Genomic DNA, 20621 nt, shown 5'->3' with positions numbered 1-20621 from the left:
CCTCGAGTTTCGGCCCTTTGCGAGGGCGTCATCAGCCAATATGGTCAGTTCTCACAGGGCGCAGGCCACAGCATCTGTTTGCATCGTGGCCAGCCGAGCTAACCACATGTCTTGACAAACTACAGCCTCAGAACGAGTACATCGGTATGCACCCATCTCAAAGCGAAGGGGGCGGCACTTTCCAGATGCTCTTCACTTTCCCTCATAGTCGCGCCTCACAGCAAATCACAATCTAATATCAGCGGGATGAACAGAGCGGCATCGCAAGCTTCACGGCAAGCGCCTCGACCATGACGAGCGCGCGCGCAAGAAGGCCGCCCGCGAGGGGCACAAGCAGAGCGAGAACGCGCAGAATCTGCGCGGCCTGCGGGCCAAGCTGTACGCTAAGCAGCGACATGCCCAGAAGATCCAGATGCGCAAGGCGATCAAGCAGCACGAGGAGCGCAACATCAAGGGTGCCCCGGCCGAGAAAGAGCCGTCCGACCCCGTCCCCGCCTATCTGCTCGACCGAGCCAACCCGACCACGGCAAAGGCCCTGAGTTCGCAGATCAAGAATAAGCGGGCCGAGAAGGCGGCGAGGTTCTCGGTGCCCATCCCCAAGGTTAGGGGTATTAGCGAGGAGGAGCTGTTCAAGGTGTATGTGCTGTCTTTGGTGGTGTGGGATGGTTGGAGTGCGGGGCTGACAGAGAGACAGTGTCAAGACAGGTAAAAAGACACAGAAGAAGGGTATGTTTCCTGACGCCAGGACGCTATTGTTTCGGAAGTGGATGCTAACTACGATAAATTAGGGTGGAAGCGTGTTGTCACAAAGGTTGGCTTAGCTGCGCAACCCGAAGATGGGGGCACGATGCTAATAACCGTTTCAGCCAACTTTTGTCGGACCCGACTTTACAAGACGACCCGTCAAATACGAACGTGAGTCCCTCTCTCTGTCCCATTTTCACAATGGGGTTGTCGTGGCTAGGAGCCATGGGCGGATGTCTCGAAGGGAAGCTGACAGCTATGCAGGCTTCATCCGGCCAATGGGTCTGCGTTACAAGAAGGCCAACGTCACCCACCCGACTCTCAATGTCACAGTACAGCTTCCCATTCTCGGGGTGAAGAAAAACCCAAGCAACCCTCTGTGAGTTCTCTACACAACCATACTTGGGCTGCAAGGCTAACTTTCTCACAGTTGTATGCCATGTTGTCCTTCTGTGTCGCGCTGTACGAGTAATGCTAACTAGAAGATCAAGATACCCAACTAGGTGTTCTCACCAAGGGTACCATGTATGTATTGCCTCTGTCTTACGTCTCATTGAGAGGAAGTTGCTAACCAACGCCCAGCATCGAGGTCAATGTCTCCGACTTGGGTATTGTTACAGCGTCTGGAAAGATTGCTTGGGGCCGTTACGCGCAAATCACGAATAACCCGGAGGTATGTTCTTCCAAGGGGTGTCTCGGGCTCGCGGACGCTAACCTGTTCCCAACACCAGAACGACGGCTGCTTGAATGCTGTTCTTCTAGTATGATACTGGCTAGGCTTTGGTTTCTCCCTGGGCGGGTGGCAGGGCCTTCAAAGACGGGGATGGACTGGCGTTCGGAGTTGGGATTGAGGTTGGACTGGCCATATACAAAAACAAAAGTATGTCCCCCTTTCTGGGACTGCGATCCCTTACGTCCCGTCGATCTCAGATGAACATGTGCCATGTAAATGCCCATCTACATCCCCTTGAGTACCCGTCCAGGTGGATGAGCCCGCCTCTCCGCCTAGCTGTTCAATTATATCCCAAGAGGACTTTTGCTCGGTGGATCCTGAATGCCTACTGAGCCGCTGAGAACGTTGAGAAGTCGCCTCATCCACTGATGCAGGAGTCAACCACAATACAAGGTGTAATAAGTGTAAGAAGACCCAAACGACCCCGAATTCTGCAGGAACGCACTGTCTAACCGGTGTGTGTTTATCAGGCGCAGTAGTAGTGATTGTGATCTTTGTGTGCTCTTCCGCAGTGATAGCAGAAGTCGCACCCGCAGATGCAGCTGTTTCAACGCCAGTCAGCCATCTCACGCACCCCTCGGGGAGGTGACTGCAACACGCAGTATGACTCACGAGATATGGTTGCAACCCAATGTCTTTTCCACCCATCGCCCGCACTCCGGGCACTGCTTCCTGGGGCAAATGTTAGCTACGAACCTAGCACCACTACTAGTACTTCCCGCAGTCGTCGCGGGGGATTTTTTCAGGGGACCTCGAGAGGCACTCACCAACCCATCTCCCTCGCCGTCTTTTTGAAACGCACTTCATCCCCCCAGCTCACCGGTCTCCTAGTCTTCGCCACTCCGGTCTCATCCTCAACCTCATCTAGATGGTCTTGACATCGCCCGAAGTGTGCTCGCCCACGGCACTCGACACACGTTTTGCCATAGCAGCGTCTGCTGAACCGAACAGAATATTAGTCTTATCCCTGGAAACAGCGCAAAAGAAGGCCAAAACCCAACACCAAGCTGGAACCACACCCGGGGAGACAGACAAATAAGACCAACAACTAAAAACACCACATACCATTTTCCAACTCGCCGACTCCTAAGCGCAATGGGGATAAACCGCCCACACTTCGGGTCGTGGCAATATAGCTTCGCCTTGGCGTCGTACTCGGCCAGTCTCGTCCGGTATGCGGAGAGCTCGGACGATCCGAGCGAGAGGCACTGCCGCAGCAGGGATGTGGCGAGGCGCTGGCCGGGACAGCACTGGACGGGGCGAAACGGCGTCGCGCATGTGATGCTGAGGACGAAGTTGCGGCGGAGGCAGGCTAGGCAGTGCATGTGGCTGCAGGGGAAGACTGGGAGGGGCTGGCGGGAAGAGTGGGAGTTGCCTAGTGGGGAGAGGCAGATGGTGCAGAGCGTTGGTTGTGTTGTTGGCGGCGGTGGTGGTAGTGCCATGCTGACAGATCCTGGTATTGGCGTTGGAGACAAGCTAAGGGCCGTGTCCGTCGCGGTTTAGTTGGTTGGTAGGTTGAGATGGAGGCTATGCTCGCTCGATTGCTGTCACACTTGGGGACAAGGAGATCGCAGTTCGAGAAGCTGGGAGGACAGTAGAGGTTCGACGAAGACAACGGACAAGGGGTGTACAGAGTCGAACCACGGGGATATGCCGTTCCTCTTCAGCTGAGTTGTGTACTACAATACGGCTACCAGTATCACAAGATCGAAGGAAAGATAATGTGATCAGGTAAAATAGCTTCCCACTTTGTGGCTCAACGCTTCCACCAAGCAGTGGTGTTCGGTTGACCCATGAGAGACTAGCTCATTGGTCAAGGAGCGTCCTGTGACACAGGGCAAGGCGTGGTTCGTAGACGGAGGAGGAACACCTGGACAGTGCCCGAAGAGCCAGCCGTTTCGTGAGCATGGCGGGAAAACGTGGCACACAGCTGCGTGGCTGCGTGTTCGTGCCTTTGCTGCTGCCAGGCCAACTCAAGGGCGTCGGCCACCCGCTCACAGTGCCCAACAGGGCCAACACCGAGCGAGCGGCCTGATCTTCCTCGGACTGCGTTCAGGGGGCGCTTGGTACGGTGGTCAGGGTGTTGGGATGTTCCCCAAGTTGTCAGAGTCTCAAACCCGACAGTTCTATTGAACGATCCTCTTAAACAAACCAAGCGCTCCACCATTGGACGGCGTTGTTACATCGACCTCTCCACATTCCCTTCGGTGGTCAACCTCCCCCCTTCTATTGCCGGAAGAGCTTGGCCATACCTACATAGGGACAGGTGCAAGTGTAAGATATCCCTCCGCGTCTCCGAGTAGAGAAGTCGAAGAGTTGAAGGCCCCTGAAACAGATCTAGAACCCCAAGCAAACCCCAGTGAACGCCGTTTACATGTACACATGCCAACCGCTTGCGAAATGCTCAACCTCTTTCCCTCCCACAGCGACCTCCTTGACAAAAGCTCCATAATCGTCAACCGCGGCTGCGCGGTACATAGACAGTCTAGAGTCCGTCACTCATTACTTGTTATGCCACAGAAAATTGCCCAACCCATCCCACGTGTCCGCATTGGTATAGATATACGTCATACTACTCCTCAAGCTCGGCTGCAGCTCCGCGGCGTGCCACTTGAAGAGGTGCATGACCGAGGCCCACGACAAGCTGGCGAACAGCGGCCAGGCATAGTGGCTGATGGCGGCGCTTCGCTGCGGGTCCGACACCAGCGGCAGGCCGTAGCCCGGCTTGACGGCGAGGCGGGCCAGCGCCAGCACGACGCGCGCAAACACGTAGATGACGATCTGCTGGTTGACGCTCGAGATCCGGCTCGACCGCTTGGAGCGCTGCCCAAAGACGATGTAGCCGCCTAGCAGGCCGGCGATGAAGCTATCGTAGGGCCCTGATGATCTGGCTTAGCGGATCCTGTATAGCCCTCCGCTTCCTCTCTCTGGCCTGGGGCGTGAAGAAAGGGGAAGAAACAAGGGGTAAGTTCTTGCCTTCCTTCCCTGGTGTTGCGCCGTAGTTCTTTAATAGCATGCACGTCGCCTTATAGATGGCGGCGAACTTGGCAAGGTTTCTGGCATGTGTCCTCGTCGCGCGGAAAATGAGCCCTGCTTTTTGTCGGAGCCTGAATCGCGGCGACAACGGTTAGATGATAAATAAGGGAGAGACGGCGGCGCAGACACGGCGGAGCAAAACATACGTTCCGGACCGGAAGAGCATGATCATTCTGTTCGTAGAAAGTCAGCGCCGACGGCGTCTACACTCCTGGGTTACATCTATGCGAGGTCCCGTACACAAGCGCATGCGGAAAGCGCACTTTGGTCCCGTAGACGGCGCCATTGCGAGCGCCCTTTACCACGGCCAATAGATCATGGTATCTCGGGTCCAAGACGACGCGCTCGACGGCGGCCTGTGTTGCGACCGTTAGAAGTCTCCTTTAATCAATCCGTTGACCGGCTCCCATCGCGTGGTGTAAGCGACTGGTCTCGCGAATCGCACCTTGAGGCTCTCGAGGCTCTCGACTGCGCCGGACATCGTGCCTCGGCAACTCGGCGGGACAGGCTGATTGACGGGGTCGGGTCGGTGCACTGAGCACTTCGAAAAGACACACCGAGTTCTACCTCATCGGCGTACAGCTGCGTGCTATCGGTGGTTCTGGCCGGCAAGGAATACGAAGATAGGGGTAGGTGTACGAGTCGAGGTATGCAGTTCAAGTTTGTCCGACTCGGAACTCGAACCGAAGCTTCGGCCGCGGCATGTGCAAACCGCGGGGAATCAGACGGCAACTTGTCGGCTCTGTCGAACCCTTGTCCCTGCAGAGGACCACGGTGGGGAACCCTTGTTCATGTTCCCCGGAAGGGTCTGGCAATCTTACACTAGCAGTTCCAAGAATCCGCAGGGGTGACCGTTGTCAACCAGGCCTGTTGTCGACTTTAACACAATGGCTCAGCCCGACATCGGGCACCGCAACCAAACCAGCAACGACCTTGGATGTGCGTACCCTACTCAAAGTCTTATCTCAAATCTGTTTTCAGCAGGATTAACTGCCAATTCGCAGTGAGGTGGCTGAGGATCTTGCTTTACAGTTAGATGCCATGGACTCAATTAGGCGGACATTTCTAGGGACTGCCGTTATGGATAAGTAGGTAGCCAGGAATGGATACTATCAACCAACCACCATCCGAAGTGCGTTCCATTCCGCTTCCACTCTCTCTTACATGTGTGGGCCCTCACTTACCTTACTGAAACATTCCCAGGATCCCGCCAAGAGAAGGAGCCGCATCTCATCTCGGGTAGCCACGTGTGTGGCTGCATGTATGACAGTGTTTGATATCTTGCATCTGATCCGGTGTGCATCACACGACTTTGGGAGGTCGGTTGCGATGCCGGTTGCGGTAGCCGTCTCAGACGGCCCAGTCGTCGTTAATGCGGGAGCCTCAGGTGCGGGGGTCGCGTCGGCCATCGGCATCGGTGACGGCGAGGCGCGTATCCACATAACAGTAGTGACTACCAGCAGGCCGATACCTGTCAGGGCGAGGAAACAGAGGGCTATTCGGCGTTGCATCGTGTTTCTCTCCATGGAGCCGACTGATTACCCGATCCTCGAGTGTTTTCTTCGTCTTCATCTTCGTCTCTATCTTCGTCCTTAATATTTTCTTTATATTATCTTCTTTATTATATTTTCCCCCTCTATCGTCTCTCCTTATGTTTTCTCCTCTTCTTCTTCTTCTCTTTTTCTTCTTGTATTTGTTCCTCCTCTTCCTTCTCCTTTCCTTCAATTTCTACTTCTACGGTTATTTGCTTAATTCTGTTTAGATTACAGGCCGAGGAGCCTAGCGTACATGTACTAATGTGACGAAACCACAGGCAGTCCTGTCTCTGAAAGGGTTCGCCGGTCGAAGGTATCCGCTGGTCGGACTGTAGGTCTCGGTGAAGCCAAAGGGTTCACAACACTGCAAGTCGCAATGTCTGCACAGTAGGTAAAGGCTACTGTTTGAATTGCTCACTGAGGAAGCTAGCTATCTGAATGAGTGGCAGAATGGTAGAACTATATACAGCTTCCTCCCTTAGGTACCGGTGTACCTGATTCTGCTGGATCGATGATATCGAACATCGATCCCATAGATCCGTCCTGGCTCGACGGGATCGAACCTCGATCCCCTCGATCCTTTTCTGATTGGTCCATCTGGGACCATAATGATTGGAAGCGGGTGCCGCCCGCAGACCATGCAGGTCGGCCCCACCGGCCTCTGCGGGTTAATTCATGACAACTAAGTACGGCTTTTTTTGACGCTGGGGTGCCGGGGCAGCCCACTCTGGGGCTCCGCCGGGGACGACAAGCCGATTGCCGTCCAGAAAACAAACCAACTGGAAACCCCTCCAGATCACCTTCGAGCACCTCGAGCCAGCAATTCGCGCATTTTGATATGACCTGAGAAAACATGACCTAGCACCTGGGCTGCATTAAAATGCCTCTTCGTGCGACCGAGCCGCTGACTTACCAAGATCCGTACAGGCGCGTCCACGACTGGTTGAGTCTGTTACGCCCGGCGCAGCTGGCGAAATCGACCCCGGAACCGACTGCGAAGACGACTGCGGCTGTACGCACTGGGCCATGTCGACGGACCGCAAGCGCACCGGCTCTCCTACCAAACGGTCCCGGGTCGAGGCAGACGAGGGCGAGGCGACGCCGATCCCCTTGCGCAGGGCGCCGCCATGGCTGGCGCCAGCTACCATGGCTCCCACGCTTCCGCACTCCCACTCGCAGGGGTGGCAGCAGCATCACCATACAGCTGCCGACCCGTCAATGCCCGCCTCGGGGCTCCCCTAAACGACGCCGCTGTCGTCCCTCGAGGACGACGACGTCTTCTCAGTCTCTTCGGCATACCAAACACGGCTCATGTCCAATTCAGCCGGCGTTCTCTCCCTGCCGCGCCCGCCACCCGCATCATCGTCGACCCAAAGCACCACGACTGGGTCCCGCGTGTTGTCGCCCTCCCGACGGTCTAAGAGCCCTGTCAAGAAGGTCGCCGACTTGCGCTATTTTACAGAGCCGGTCACGTACTGTGGCTTGGATGACCCAGGCATTCAGCTGCCCGCCGAGATCCAGGACCTCTCGAATCAGATCGCAGTGGTGGCATTTGGCGAGGGCAGTCTTCCCACCAGCATTAAGTGAGTCATGTCCTGCATGCACGGCCGGTTTTGCTGGGTCATGCGCTGTGCTGACTAGAGCGCGTCTCTTGGTGCAGGACACGGTTCACGCGTCGAGCCCGCGCGAGAGAATCCCTGATTTCTTCTTCGGTGACTACAACGGGAACGGGACCGACTCCGCAACCCGCGACGATGCCATACGTAAAGACCTCGATATGCACGCCCAGCTCATGAAGGTCATCGCTGCAACGAGACAAAGCGTAAGATGGACAAGAAGTGAAGCGGCCTGGAACCTCTATGTGCATTCTCTGATGTTGGAATTGGCACTGGCGACTGTGGACAATGTCAGATCCGAGCTTATGTGAGTACCGTTCGTCATACTCGATTTGGTAAGCCCTCTTACCCCGGCATGCCCCAGCAGAATCTCTTCGCCAATGGATAGTCGTGGTGCTGATGTCTGCCACCCTGTAGAACAACAGCACAGATCCTATCCGACTTCCTACCTCTTACTGTCGCTCCTGGGACCCGACCGAGCGAATACGGCCCAGCAACAACCTCGGCTACCACCATAGTCACGTCCCAGGAGAAGATGGTTGACTTTGCATTCGTGCTCGACTGTGGACAGGGGTCGCCGCTCCAGTCCGCGATCACGCAACTCCTCGAACGACAGCTCCCCGTTCGGCCAAAAGTCGATTAACCACTCGGATTACGGCCCGTTATACGAACTGCCCGCGCCTATCGCGGTAGAAGCTAAGACTGCTACCGGGTCAGAGGAAGAGGAAAAGGTGCAGCTAGGCGTGTGGACGGCGGCATGGTTCCGAAGGATGAAGATGCTTGTAGGCTCCTCCAAGCTTCGCAAATCGTCTGCTACAGGAGGCAGCGAGACAGACCAGACTGCCGGCAATCTCGACAGCGCCCTCAGTACCGCCGTGATCTCAGTCCCCTTACTCCTGGTCGTCGGCGAGCGATGGATGTTGTTTTATGCCTGTGAAAAGGACAATCGAATCGTCAGTATACCTAATCCCTGCTCTTCCCTTTCCAGCCCTTGGTCCCTTCCCTCGTTATCATACTCGTCATGCCAGAATCTCTTGTCTCAAACATTCTCGCTCACACGTTACTTGCAGATAATCTACGGCTCCGACGCCATCGGGGACACCAGCACCGTTCTGGGTGTTTACAAACTTCTACGGGCTCTCCAGTGTATCGGCCGATGGATCACAGCGCATTTCCTCCCCTGGTTCGCCGCTAGTGTTGAGGGTTTAGGCTTAGGTGGGCTGTAACCAGAAGAGGTTGCCTCGTTGCTGCGGTAAACTGGCTCCCTCTTGCCAGAAAAACGCGTACACACACATCGATACTCACATCTTAAAGATGTAAAACGAGATTTAATTAGCTAACTAGGTAGTTCCACTTTACTATCTTCGTCTTCTTCTTTCCTCTTTCCTTCAATTTCTTTTCTTTATTTTTTTTATATAGTAATAATCGTATTTGCTTAACTCCATTTACCAGGGTGAGGGGCTTGGTGTACGGCCTTTTTTCGACGATGAGGTGACTGGGTTGTATTCTGGAATCAGTACCTCCAGGATTGAGAGACATAATTGTATTAAATTCGAGGGCATGATAAAGAAAGTACCGATATCTACAGCAGCTTTCCTGGCCGGACACGCTGGATAGACAAATCTCTCATTTCATCATCAACCCATTTCACCACATCGCATCGGCTTAAAAGGGACATAGTATTCCACATGGAGGCTAGTACGCCAGTTCATTCCATACAATCTCTCCATCCATCATCTACCTCCCCCACGTCCTGACTCTGGGCGGGAAGGAGGGCGCGCACTAGTGGTATTACTACCCCGGCCAGATGCCGGACGAGGTGCTTGCTTTCAAGCTCTATGATAGCCACCCGCCGAGGGACAATGCGCGCTGTGTGCCGCATACTAGCTTTCGGGAATTGGATGTTCCGGAGGGCGCGCGGCCTCGGCATAGTATTGAGATTCGCTGCTTTATTAGCTCTGCATCTTTCTTGAAGTTCACTATTTTGCATGTGAAAGCAGTCATGGTATTGTACAACTGCCCATAAGTTCCTAGCTGCCCAGGTACTTACTTACACAGTATATGTGATGCGTTCGACAATACTGACAATGTATTGCTAGTACAGCTGTTATCTCTAATGCCTTTGCTTCCATCGCACTTCGTCCTGTTCCGCCCCAGCTCACACAACCTAGCGTACTAAGGAGTTGCGTCCGGTGAACTCGAAAGACCCCTAACCCTCTCGCTTAGTGTACGACGCGATTTCCATATCCCCTGTTCGTCACTTTTACAACTTGACCTTAACCGCTTGCTCGATTTTCTACATTCAAGTCGCCTCCTGTTCTACCAACCTACCGAGCGACATTGTTGAAGTCTTTCCGATGTTGTAGACCGGCAGGCCCCATTCAAGCCATTGTTCTCCGATCTCGCAGCACAACTCCGGGCTCTAACGCTACATCTCGGACCTGCTTGTCCAGAACTCGTAGTCAAGTCGTACAGAGTATATTACAATTACCAAAGCATGGCGGGTACCGTATCCGGCTTACATACAGCCCAACAGCCCCCGGGAGGTTTCAGCTGATGACTAACTTCGAATCTCTGATCGCAAGGCAAGGGCATCGATCCGGAGCCGGCCGAAGCGGTAGGTAGAACAACACTATTGGGAAGAAGGGTCCGCGCCGAACCGAATCCCTCCCCTTCGCAGGTCCAGTTAACATATGGGGGTATTCCGAGCAACGAGAGCTAGCCATTTCCTCCAGGCTAGCACCAATACCCGTTCGTGGCGAAGATCTCCCAATCCGGATCGACGCCGAACCCCTCAAACTCCCACCCTTGAACGCCGTCCATCCCTCCTCCTCCTCCTCCTCCGGCAAACATCGGCCCGCCCGCAGCACCGGTAATAGGGGACTCCGACGGCAACCTACTACTCCCCGAACCTCCCGGGGCGACACCAGCCTCTTCGGACCTCGCTCCCAACAGACCCTCGCAAAACGCCAGGCTATCCCTCGCGGCGCGCGCCACCTCCACCTCAACCTCCTTCCCCTCCTCGACGGCCTCGACCTGCGCCAGGATCATGCTGAGGAACATGTGGCTCTTGACGTTGGTCTCGCCCTGCCGGATCCGCTCGGCCGACAGCTCGACCAGGCGGCCGCGCACGACCTGCTTCAGGAAGCCGCGGTACTGCGGCGCGCGGCGCAGCGACCCGTCGCCGCGCTGCGTCTCGACGTGCGACAGCAGCTCCAGGCTAATGGCCGTCGTGGCGCAGCGGATCCCCTCGCGGAACAGCCCGCCGCCGAGCGACATGAGCCGGGCGAAGTGGTTGGCGGGCGGGTCCGGCTCCGGCGAGATGAGGGCTAGTGCGGCGTCGAGGGAGATCTTCACGGATTGTCGGAAGAGCGGGTTCGAGCGGGCCTGGTGGGCGAAGGGGTAGTGCAGCGGGATCAGGAAGCGGCGGGTTAGGTAGTCGAGGTGGTTGCGGTGGAAGGGGCCGAAGTGGTTGTTGTTATTGTTATTGTTGTTGTTGTTGTTGCTGCTATCCTTGGTGTCGGCGCTGAAGCGGGTGCTGTAGCTTTGCAGAGCCGACGAGAGTTCCGAGGTGAGGGCGAGGACGCGGTGGTAGGAGAGTTCGGAGTGCATGCCGTTGAGGAGCTGGACGATGCGGAGGCGGGTGGGGAGAGATTCAAGCAGGGCCAGCTGGAAGGAGGTGGAGGTAAAGGTGCTCTTGGGGTGTGGCTGGAGGACTGTCGTGGACTCGTCCATCTCGTCGTCGTTGACGTTGGACGGAGGGTTCGTGTCGAATTCGTCTTGGGCGATTCTGGGCGGCATCCACGCGTCCAGAGACGACTGGACGGCCAGCTCCAGGATGGTAGCCCACAACCGCCGGCGGAGTTCGGCCTGCAGCACGGACATTGGCGGCAGGCTTTTGGGGTCGCGGTGCAAGCCCATCTGCATGGCCCGGTGGATGAGCGAGCCCATCGACACCCACACCGTGTCCCCGCCGATGGAGAAGATCTGCCGGGCGAGGATGGTGAGGCAGTAAATCTGTAGCCCGGTGATGTCGAGCCGGTCCTTTTCCAAGGGCCCCGAAAGCCAGGTCTGCGCGGCGTATATCCATTGATGAAGCAGTTCCGTGTTGCTTTGCGCCGCAGCAGCACTACCATGATCGTATAGGCTCGATCCTATCCCGACAACAAGCAGGACCTTGACACGGAGGTCAGGCGCGGCACTTTCGGGGTCGTCCCAGTATCTCTGATACTCGGCCCAGAAGGTAGGGGCGTGGAGGATGCGGTGACTGGATGCTTCAGAGTCAGCGGGACGCTTTGGCTTGTCCGCGATAGGGTAAAAATCACTAGATTTCCGAAACGCACGTACGTCGACTCGAAGGACGCAAAGTAGAGCCTGGCCAGCACATCAGCCATTTCGCGGGAAGGCGGCGTCAGATCAAGCCACGGACATGCGATTCCCCTCGTGGGCCGGCCGACCTTGCTGAATTTAGCCCTGCTCTTGCACTCCCGGAAGAAGTCCCTAGCCTGGGCAATCAGCGCAGCGGCCTCGCGGGTCTGGAAGGAGCCGTCCTTGCTCTCCATGCCCAGGATCTCGCCGTAGCAGCGGATCATGACGGTAAACTCGGGCGCCTTGCTGACCCAACGGCTTCTGCCCCAGTCACGCGGTTTGTTCAGGACGGCTTGCCACTCTTGCTGCGAGGCCTCCTGAGGTCGAGGTGCGAGAGGGTCGCTCCCCCGCGGCAGGACGGCTTCGGACAGCCTATTGACGGAAGGGCTGACGCTACCTTCAGCGGCACCTGAGGTGGGGTTTTCTTTCAGTTTCTGCAGAAGCAGACTGAGAAGACCCTGAAGGCTGTGTTCTCCGCGATCCGGGTGACGGGCAGAAAGAGGCTGTGACTGCAAGTGGTTGCGGTCGACGAGGCCTCTAACACTCGGTGCGGCGGCATGCTGATGGCCATGTATTTGGCCCATGGCAGACTCATGTGCATTGTTTGCGTGCTCTGCCGGCTGAAGCTCCGGGACAAGTACCTGCACACCTGGTATCCCCGATGGCGGACTTGCGCTACTTGGCCGTGAGCTTCCGGGCTCGGATTCCGGATTCAGGTGTTGGGGCGGACGGTCGTCCTCTGCCTGCTCCCCATAGCGACGAAAGGGCTTGTAGATGCATTGCGTCTTGTGGCGGACGCAGTGCGCGCAAGGCGTGTTATGATCGCACTTGACTTTGCGGCGGCGGCATTCTCGGCATGAGAGAGCCGGCCGTCGGCGCCGGCGCGGTGGCGGCTGCTGTTGTGGCTGTTTCTCCATGGACAAGGGCACGGAAGACCATCCTCGGCCGAGCCATATGCTCCGTCCTCCGAAAAAGCTTCGCTCAAAATCCAATGCTCGAAGCTGCGTCTTTTAGGAGAAGTCGGTGTTGTTCAGAAGTTCGGATGGAAGTTCAGGGGTCTGCGCATTTATCGGGCTGATGTCGTGCAAATTGCCGAAGCGAAGCGCAAATCCCAATGCTTACGGCCGCCCGAATCCCTGTCTCTCGGCCGAGTAGGCAGGCCATGTTCGGCAATAGGGATGTATAAGTCGGATCTGATGAATTGCTTATAAGACTAGAAGATCTGAGCATGTACATACCATAAAACCGTTTGAATTTCACTCTATTATCTTTTGGGTCTCCTGGTTCTTTCGATTCATCCAATCTGAGGCACTTCCGACTTGCTTTCGGCTCTTCCGCTCCTGCCAACCTCCTCGGCTCCCACGACCCAACCATGCCTCACTTGAGCCTCAGGGTCCTCGTCAGCGGCGGAGGCATTGCCGGGAATGCGCTCGCCTTTTTCCTTGCAAGGCAAGGCCACGACGTCACTGTCGTCGAGCGGTTCCCCAACCTGCGTGCCACGGGACTCCAACTCGATCTGCGCGGGCCCGGCATTGAAGTGCTGAGACGAATGGGCCTCGAGGACGCATTCCGCGCCAGGGCAGCCCCCGAGCAAGGCATGCAGTGGGTCGACAGCTCGGGAAGACGGCGGGCCTATTTCCCTGCAAACAAATCGGGACACGGGCGGCAAAGTTTCAGCTCCGAGTTTGAAATCATGAGGGGCGATCTGTGCCGCCTGCTTTACGACGCTGCCAGGACATGCAAGAAGCCACCGCGGTATGTGTTCGGGACGGCGATTGAAAGTTTGGAGCAGCACAACAACGGCAAAGACAATCACAATGTTGAGGTTCGGTTCGAGGACGGCAAGACGGACCGCTTTGATCTCGTCGTCGGTGCCGACGGCCAGTGGTCCCGTACGCGCAGGATGATGCTCGGCCCGGGAGTGCAGGACGGGATGCAGCGAGTTCCCGGGCTCTACTTCGCATACTTCACCATGCGGCGGCCGATGGAGGACGGCGACGAGTATCTCGCCACCTTGTACATGGCTCCAGGGAGACGGGGCATGGCGATCCGGAGACACAGCCCGCACGAGATGCAGGTCATGCTCTCATGCAAGACAGATCCAGATCGTCTCGAAAGCGTTCCCCGGGGAGACGTCAAGCGGGAGAAACAGGCCGTGGCAGACATCTTCAAAGGGGCCGGGTGGCTCACAGAGGATATCCTAAAGGCGATGAGCGTGGCCGATGACTTCTACCTCGAGCGGTACGGCATGGTCAAGTTACCGTCGTGGTCCTCCGGCCGCGTCGCCCTGGTTGGCGATGCTGCTTACTGTCCGACGGTGCTGACGGGCATGGGTACCACCTGCGCCATGGTCGGAGCCTACATCTTGGCCGGTGAGATCGGAAGATATTGCGCCCAGGGAAACGGTAACGACAGCAGCAGCCACAAATCGGACGGCTTGGTGGCTGCCCTCGAAAACTACGAACGAAAATTCCGGCCGTTCATGGACAAGATGCAGGAAGGCATACTCGAAAAGGCAGAGAGCCAATGGGCCATGACCGGCTCGGCATTCGGCATTGCCGTCTTGAACTGCTTTATGAGTTTGGTCTCGTTCTTCAAGGTGAACATCGCCGACTTTTTCGGCATCCGAGAGACTGTGAAGGGGTGGCAGTTGCCAGACTACAGGGGCGTCGTACCGGACGAGGCTTGACAACATACTACTACATCTCAGAAAAGGTGCCTGTACGAGTAATCAGGCGTCGGATATCTTCTCCTCTCAGCTCTTCCTCCACTTCTTTCCTTACTACTATGTACTATCAGATGCCCAAATCTAACTGATTCCAATATTCTCCAAACTGCTGATCCCACAATCAATTCAGCCATCACTTCATCACCCCTCCTGACACCCGGCTCACAGTTCACGCCAACCCTCAGCAACGCTCCCCTTCTCCTTTTCCTTTTCTTTCACTCCCACATTTTCTCCGTTTTCTTCCCCCCTTACTCAACGACCGCTCCCCCCTCCTCTTCCTCCCCATCCCATCCTCCTGCAGCATAGTATCAGATTTACCACCAAACCAGTGCGACCGCATCCCGCACCCCCGACATGTCTTCCCCTGGCACAGCGGACACAGCACCGCCCCGGCCTTGCTGCTCTCCCGGCCTTTCCGCGGCCCAGCCGTCACGATCCTCGCCTCCGACGACGCCAGGAACATGCCGCATCCTTCTCGATCGTGACAGTACAACCGCCGCTCGACCGGCGTGCGCCTCTCGCGCAGCTTGTCCCGGTATGCGAGGAACTCGGCTGCCGTGGCCGCTGACCCGAGCACCGCGAGCGGGATGGTTGTTGTCGTTGTTGTTGCTGTTGCTTCATTTGCCATGTCCTCTTTCTGCTTGTTGTTGCTGTTGTTGTTGTCGTCGTCGTCGTCGCTGCCGCGAAGGGTAGCAGTAGTAGTAGACTTAGTACTGCATGATCTGCATCCGGGACAGGATGCTGGAGTGAAGGGGTCGGTGGACAGGGAGGCTAGGAGCGAGGTGCGGATGCAGCGTTTGCAGAGCCGGTGGCCGCACTTTAGCGGTTTTGATGCTGGTGTTCGGGATAATGGCGGAGAGTGGTGGTGGTGGTGGTGATGATGACGAATGATGGGGCGGTAGCAGTTGGAACAGGGAGTGCTTGCGTGCTGATATCTGTTGATGTCGGGGCTGATGGGAGAGCTTGCTGACGGCGTCTGGATTGTGGAGGCAAAGGTTAAGGCAGGTGTTGCTGAGTGGTCTGAAGAAGCAGGCGGCGTTGTGGGATTGAACGGGAAGGAGAAATCATGGTCGGGAAATGACGGTCGCTTTGAGTTTGAACTTCCCGATGGTGGCGGCGTAAGTGGCTCGTACGCTGTGCGTGAGGGCTTCTCGGGAGTCAGAGGATCTGACGGGGGCTTTTCAACTGGATGTGAACTTCGTATAGGCGACATGGATGTTTTCGCTTCAGCTGGGCCACGATGGCCCGGGAGCGTAGACCGAGAGCTATTATTGCCCATACCGCAGCCGGCGACAAGTATAAGCGTTGTAGTAATGGCTTAGGGGGGAAGACTTTCCGAGCTGGAAAGATGCTATAGCACAGATAAACGATTTACTACTTGACATGTGAGGAAGTCTTGAATTTACTTGATACTAGTACTATGTATCTGAGACACGGACGACTGCCAACAGCGGACAAACTGGGCCATGGGTGACTGTAGCTCGGCTTGGAGGCATCGTATTGGGACAACACAGGAGGTCTAGCGACATGTCTGGCCACTCTTAAAACTTTGCTACTCTCGTTGACGCCCGACATTGTGTGGCAGCGTGTAAGTGGTTCATGATGTGAACAAGCAGGGGTCGCCATTGGCCAACGTTGCAACTTCTCAGCGGTTCACCTAGGTACCTGAATGTTCCGAAAAGCATCATTTGCTAAGCAGTAAGAGTATACAGTAGGGAGCTGGGGTTCAGTGATGGTCAACCGACCGCGTGACACCCGATCGTGACTTTTATTTGGACACTCGTTCCTAAAAGCTCTCAGGAGTCGGGTCTTTATCAATACCGGTAACGGAATACGGGTAGATAGTAGAGCCTAGAGGTTCGGACTATTGCGCTTTAAATCCCTATACCACCTAGAACATCGTAGGTTTTTGCTACTCCAACCTCTCAAGCTCCCAGTCACTGTAAGCCCGATCGGACAGACCTTTCTCGATCGTGTGATGCGTCGAGAGTGGTAAAACTTTTGGTGGTACATAAGGTACGGCGCTCCGTGGAGCCTTATCAGCTTATCGTCACTCATCGCAACCCAATGGAACACAACGAAAGGTGGGTCATCAAACTCGACTGTGCCAGAACTCATCCTGCGTTCAAGTTCTCCCATCATTCTAAAATGAGTCCGAGGCGAAATGCAGCCGTTGACCAGACGGTGCTGCAGCCATATCAGGAGTGGCTCCATACAAACCTGGAGGAAATGCTCAAGCCCGCATTCACTCCAAGGCCTCCGCATCCCCTATTCCTTGCGGTTCACTCGGCGGAATCACAATGCGACATCTCAACCTCAAAGAGCCAGTGTAATTGTCATCGGCGCTGGGCCCGCCGGCATAGCCGTCGTCGGCAATCTCCTCGAGACCGTCCCACATGCCAAAATCTTGTGGGTAGATAGATCGTTTGATGGCGGGAGCATTGGCCAGCTCTATCGCGAGCTTCCCAGGTGCGAGGACTATACCGTCGAGGATTGAATTTGAATTTCGGTCTGTTTCCTCACGAGGCATGGGCGCTAACCACCACTTGTTTCAGTTACTCCCCGGCAAGTGACTACCTGCAATACGCTTCCGCCTTGGCAACATTCCGTAATATCTGCGATGCGTCCCCGGAGCCCAACGCGATCACAGCGTTGAAGGAGCTTGACCCCGAAATGACGTGTTCGCTGAACCACGCCGCCGATATGCTCAAGCTCCTAACAAATGGCTTGATCAAGAGAGTTCAGCCCATAGTTGGAAACGTCACCCACGTGGTCCGAGACACCTGGGTAAGTGTTGACTCGGACCCCGACGTGCTATTCAAGATCCCAACTCAGTCCTAACACTCTTCTACCCAGCCCAGAAAGTGGACCGTGACGCTAGAACTAAACCCCCAAAGTGGCCCGGAGCCAGTCCTTCTCAAGTTCCAAGCGCCCATGGTAGTGTACTGTACCGGCAGTCGCCCTCAAACAATGGAACTTCCCGTCAATGTCTCCCGTCTGACCCTCCCCACTGCTCTCGCCCCTTCCCGCTTGGCGAAGGTCATCTCCCCGGACACACCACGCACCGTAGCCGTGATAGGCGACGGGCACAGCGCTGTCCTCGTCCTGCGCAACCTCTTCCGCATGGCGGCCGTCTCCCACCCCGGGCTCCGCATCCGGTGGTTCACGCGCACGGCGAACCTTCGCTACGCCGAGGAGACAGCCGATGGCGTGATTATCAACGAGAATACCGGGCTGACGGGCGAGGCCGCCCGCTTTGCGCGCACCATGCTCGAGGGGGACGCGTTGGACACATCGGACGCGCGCCACTACGTCACTCGATTCGTCTTTCCGTCTTCCAGGGATGAGGCGGAGAGGGATCAGTTGGAGATGGAGATGCTTAGAGAGCACTTGGAAGGCTGTGACTACGTGATTCAGGCGATTGGTTTCACGCGAAGTAGACTGCCGGAGGTGCGGGCCGGGCTGGCGCCGTTTCGGGGACCTGTGGGGAAACCGAAGCGGTTAGTATTCAACGGCTTGACCGGATCATTCTTCCCGAATATGTGGGATAGGAACGCTGTGGTTGGGCTCTTCGGGGCCGGAAGCGCGTTTCCCGAGCTTGAATTCACCACGGAGGGGTGGAGACAGCCGGCGGTGAGCATGTGGAAGTTCATGAATTTCCTCAAGAGGATGGTGCCGCAGTGGGTAGTGGCTACGACGAAGGGAGAGTTCGTCAAAGATGAAAGAAGGGTAGCTTGGGAGGCAAAGGGGACGAGGGAAATAATCCATGGCCGGAAAGGATCATGGAGTGATATGTAGGATAGTAAACCTATATTGAGATAAACGTTTGAGCTCGTTTGAGCTTGTATGTACATCATATGTAGAGAGGCTGTAGCGTCAAGTTCTAAACATCAACATCTTTATTTACAAATGCGGACACCTGTGGAAGAATCGAAACTGATCACCCCCACAAGTCCCCTGTTACATTATTAGAGAGAATCATATTACCGTTGGCTGTCACGACGTATTCAAATTCCATTGCGACACGACTAAATTAAAGGGTTAGTGATCGGGTTATTTACCTTACATAGAGGAATCTTTAAATATCCATCCTAGACACATGGCAAAAACCGAGGATCACACTGTCAAGGCCGAGTGCATTCCCTGAACACGCGTGATTTCCGCATTGGGTGACCATTGCAGAGTCGAAGACTGCCCCGGATCGCGGGCCCGAAATCGGCGATTTGCCGGCCGAACCGAAGTGGCGTTTTGATGTGCCGGGAATTTGTTGATGTTTATCTGGGGAAACCGGCTGCCAAGAAACCGTTTGTGCAACATCACACCAGGCTAAATTAGCCCCTGTGACTTTTGCTCTTTTCAACTTCACGGGCTTTTAGCCTGTCTGCAGCTTCCAAAATTGGTAACACGAAGACGCAACAACACATGAGATAAGAGGAACTCCCACCTTTCTCAACCTCTCTGCGTCCCGCTGGGGTGCATCGCAGAGTGCCTCTGAACTGAAGGTACCATCGTTGTCAGCCATCCTGTCAGGGATACAAGTCCCAACCGGCCGGTGCTTTTCAACGTCATTGCCCAAAGGATCCTTCTAGGCTTCTTCATATGTTTATGAGAATAAGATATGATTTTGGGTCGGACGGAAGACCGCGTGCCTCCCGCGGCCTTGAACCGTGCCAATCCGGGCGCCATAGTAGCAGGCTCCGCCTGAGGTGCGTGAAACTCGTCCCAACCGAAGAGAACACTTAGCCTTTCTGCCGGAAGCAGTCCCGCATGTAATCGAATGGATGCAACAAGTACCTTGATGGCGGGGACTGCGCGATGACATAGGTTGATCGCCATTAGTAGGCTGTTACAGCCTCTGCTGGACCCATCATTACGTAGAAGACCCTGCAGGCAAGGAAGATGACCTAGGAGTATAGCACAGTGGCACAGGTTTGGCATGAGATTGAAATTGGAGACGCGGTCACTTGCTTTATTTCCTTAAAGTGCTCGCCCACCTGAACATCTAACCGCCCGAGGTGTCTGCCTGAGTTCGCGCCTCTGCCTAGCAGCGGCAGGCGCTTTCCCGGCTATTTCCAATTTCTGTGCCGGACACCCACCCCTCACGCCATCCAGTACGGCAGTCAAATCCGTCAATCAAAGGCGGGCGTTATCTTCCCGCAGGCGCGCAAGTTTTTTTTCTCGACACGCACAGAGCGCCGGCACGAGAGCGGCCCTATATTGCGGAGCCGCCCACTTGACCTTTGGTCGTCTGATAGGTGAAGCAGCTATCGCGTTCACCTAGCTGATGGCGACCACGATCTCACGCCCTTCTGTTTGAATAAGCAGAGAGAGGACACGCCGTGGGCCGTGGATGGCACGATGAGAAGGGGTGGAAGTTCTCCTAGAATCCCAACCCTAAGGAATACACAGAATCCGTCGCCAAACTTTGCGAACAAGGCCAAACGGTGCACTCCTCGGACGTCCTACGTCAGCGGAGGAGCAGGCTGGGGTTTCTTATTTGCAGCTCTCCCCTCATTTGGCCCCCGTTCCGTTTCGTCCTTCGTCCGGTGTTCTCTTCACCACACCTCTACGGCTCTACACTCCTCGCTTCGAGGTGCTCACATCTGCCATATCCCGATTCCGAACAACTACGTACCTCTCACTTTCGACATGCCAAGGCCGATGGAAATCCAATCAATTGATTAGATGGCAATCTAGAGGAATTGACGTCAATTCCGTTGCTTTCCCTGAGCGGCAGCCCCCGACCAGATTGGCCCCGACTCTCTGCAGACGAGCCCACCCACCATCAAGGGGGCTAGTTTCACTCTCCGAGTCCATTCTTACACCTGGTTTGTTCCGCCGTCAGAACGCCCTGGTGCAAC

General features: G+C 55.8%; 9 protein-coding genes across 9 annotated transcripts; 4 read left to right on the top strand and 5 right to left on the bottom strand.

The window, feature by feature from the left end:
* Positions 1-253: 253 nt before the first annotated feature.
* Positions 254-1511, top strand: B0T15DRAFT_389519 (ribosomal protein S8e/ribosomal biogenesis NSA2; the record flags this gene model as incomplete). The annotated part of the gene is made up of 9 exons (XM_062864498.1): positions 254-636; positions 695-726; positions 789-811; positions 867-915; positions 1009-1123; positions 1175-1176; positions 1236-1269; positions 1327-1417; positions 1476-1511. Coding segments are annotated over 9 exons (765 nt in total), but the record flags the coding sequence as incomplete, so codon positions are not given.
* Positions 1512-1822: 311 nt separating this feature from the next.
* On the bottom strand, positions 1823-3104 carry B0T15DRAFT_66750 (uncharacterized protein). Its single transcript, XM_062871177.1, has 4 exons — positions 2543-3104; positions 2245-2415; positions 2090-2149; positions 1823-2019 (listed from the first exon to the last, which is right to left on the bottom strand). The coding sequence occupies exons 1-4, from the start codon at positions 2917-2919 to the stop codon at positions 1944-1946; spliced, it is 684 nt and encodes a 227-aa protein (XP_062726995.1). The 5' UTR covers positions 2920-3104; the 3' UTR covers positions 1823-1943.
* Positions 3105-3552: 448 nt separating this feature from the next.
* On the bottom strand, positions 3553-5323 carry B0T15DRAFT_520788 (Tim17/Tim22/Tim23/Pmp24 family-domain-containing protein). Its single transcript, XM_062868525.1, has 5 exons — positions 4959-5323; positions 4754-4869; positions 4660-4686; positions 4454-4584; positions 3553-4356 (listed from the first exon to the last, which is right to left on the bottom strand). Exons 1-5 carry the CDS (start codon positions 4992-4994, stop codon positions 3980-3982), a joined length of 687 nt encoding a protein of 228 aa, XP_062726994.1. The 5' UTR covers positions 4995-5323; the 3' UTR covers positions 3553-3979.
* Positions 5324-7359: 2036 nt separating this feature from the next.
* B0T15DRAFT_548523 (uncharacterized protein) lies at positions 7360-9288 on the top strand (the record flags this gene model as incomplete). Its single annotated transcript, XM_062870199.1, has 5 exons — positions 7360-7631; positions 7690-7971; positions 8082-8249; positions 8281-8617; positions 8735-9288. The coding sequence occupies 5 exons, from the start codon at positions 7360-7362 to the stop codon at positions 8888-8890; spliced, it is 1215 nt and encodes a 404-aa protein (XP_062726993.1). The 3' UTR covers positions 8891-9288.
* Positions 9289-10400: 1112 nt separating this feature from the next.
* Positions 10401-12949, bottom strand: B0T15DRAFT_482296 (uncharacterized protein; the record flags this gene model as incomplete). Its single annotated transcript, XM_062866090.1, has 4 exons — positions 10401-10471; positions 10622-11931; positions 12012-12541; positions 12575-12949. 4 exons carry the CDS (start codon positions 12947-12949, stop codon positions 10401-10403), a joined length of 2286 nt encoding a protein of 761 aa, XP_062726992.1.
* A 69-nt stretch (positions 12950-13018) lies between these two features.
* Positions 13019-14831, top strand: B0T15DRAFT_66500 (uncharacterized protein). The gene has a single exon (XM_062871175.1). The coding sequence runs from the start codon at positions 13405-13407 to the stop codon at positions 14719-14721; it is 1317 nt and encodes a 438-aa protein (XP_062726991.1). The 5' UTR covers positions 13019-13404; the 3' UTR covers positions 14722-14831.
* B0T15DRAFT_66470 (uncharacterized protein) lies at positions 14832-16245 on the bottom strand. Its single transcript, XM_062871174.1, has one exon. It carries the CDS (start codon positions 16037-16039, stop codon positions 14942-14944), a length of 1098 nt encoding a protein of 365 aa, XP_062726990.1. The 5' UTR covers positions 16040-16245; the 3' UTR covers positions 14832-14941.
* Positions 16246-16924: 679 nt separating this feature from the next.
* B0T15DRAFT_388094 (pyridine nucleotide-disulfide oxidoreductase-domain-containing protein) lies at positions 16925-18558 on the top strand (the record flags this gene model as incomplete). The annotated part of the gene is made up of 3 exons (XM_062864423.1): positions 16925-17229; positions 17316-17547; positions 17617-18558. 3 exons carry the CDS (start codon positions 16925-16927, stop codon positions 18556-18558), a joined length of 1479 nt encoding a protein of 492 aa, XP_062726989.1.
* A 576-nt stretch (positions 18559-19134) lies between these two features.
* Positions 19135-19784, bottom strand: B0T15DRAFT_66439 (uncharacterized protein). The gene has a single exon (XM_062871172.1). The coding sequence runs from the start codon at positions 19696-19698 to the stop codon at positions 19210-19212; it is 489 nt and encodes a 162-aa protein (XP_062726988.1). The 5' UTR covers positions 19699-19784; the 3' UTR covers positions 19135-19209.
* Between the last annotated feature and the right edge of the window lie 837 nt (positions 19785-20621).

The sequence above is a fragment of the Chaetomium strumarium genome, assembly GCF_033439665.1.
Source record: "Chaetomium strumarium strain CBS 333.67 chromosome Unknown B0T15scaffold_1, whole genome shotgun sequence".
NCBI classification, from domain to species: Eukaryota; Fungi; Ascomycota; class Sordariomycetes; order Sordariales; family Chaetomiaceae; genus Chaetomium; species Chaetomium strumarium.
Note: the sequence above shows the minus strand (reverse complement) of the source record. Positions and strands in the feature narration are given on the sequence as shown.

Bases quoted from the DNA above. Each gene is read 5' to 3' on its own strand.
- B0T15DRAFT_66439 (XM_062871172.1), bottom strand. From the start codon at position 19,698: ATGCCAAACCTGTGCCACTGTGCTATACTCCTAGGTCATCTTCCTTGC.
- B0T15DRAFT_66750 (XM_062871177.1), bottom strand. From the start codon at position 2,919: ATGGCACTACCACCACCGCCGCCAACAACACAACCAACGCTCTGCACC. The intron at 2,416-2,542 runs GTATGTGGTGTT...TGTTCGGTTCAG, and splicing joins AGTCGGCGAGTTGGAAAATG to CAGACGCTGCTATGGCAAAA. The intron at 2,150-2,244 runs GTGAGTGCCTCT...CATTTGCCCCAG, and splicing joins ACGGCGAGGGAGATGGGTTG to GAAGCAGTGCCCGGAGTGCG.
- B0T15DRAFT_66500 (XM_062871175.1), top strand. From the start codon at position 13,405: ATGCCTCACTTGAGCCTCAGGGTCCTCGTCAGCGGCGGAGGCATTGCC.
- B0T15DRAFT_66470 (XM_062871174.1), bottom strand. From the start codon at position 16,039: ATGGGCAATAATAGCTCTCGGTCTACGCTCCCGGGCCATCGTGGCCCA.
- B0T15DRAFT_520788 (XM_062868525.1), bottom strand. From the start codon at position 4,994: ATGTCCGGCGCAGTCGAGAGCCTCGAGAGCCTCAAG. The intron at 4,870-4,958 runs GTGCGATTCGCG...GTCGCAACACAG, and splicing joins AGAGCCTCGAGAGCCTCAAG to GCCGCCGTCGAGCGCGTCGT. The intron at 4,687-4,753 runs GTACGGGACCTC...TTCTACGAACAG, and splicing joins CGCTTTCCGCATGCGCTTGT to AATGATCATGCTCTTCCGGT.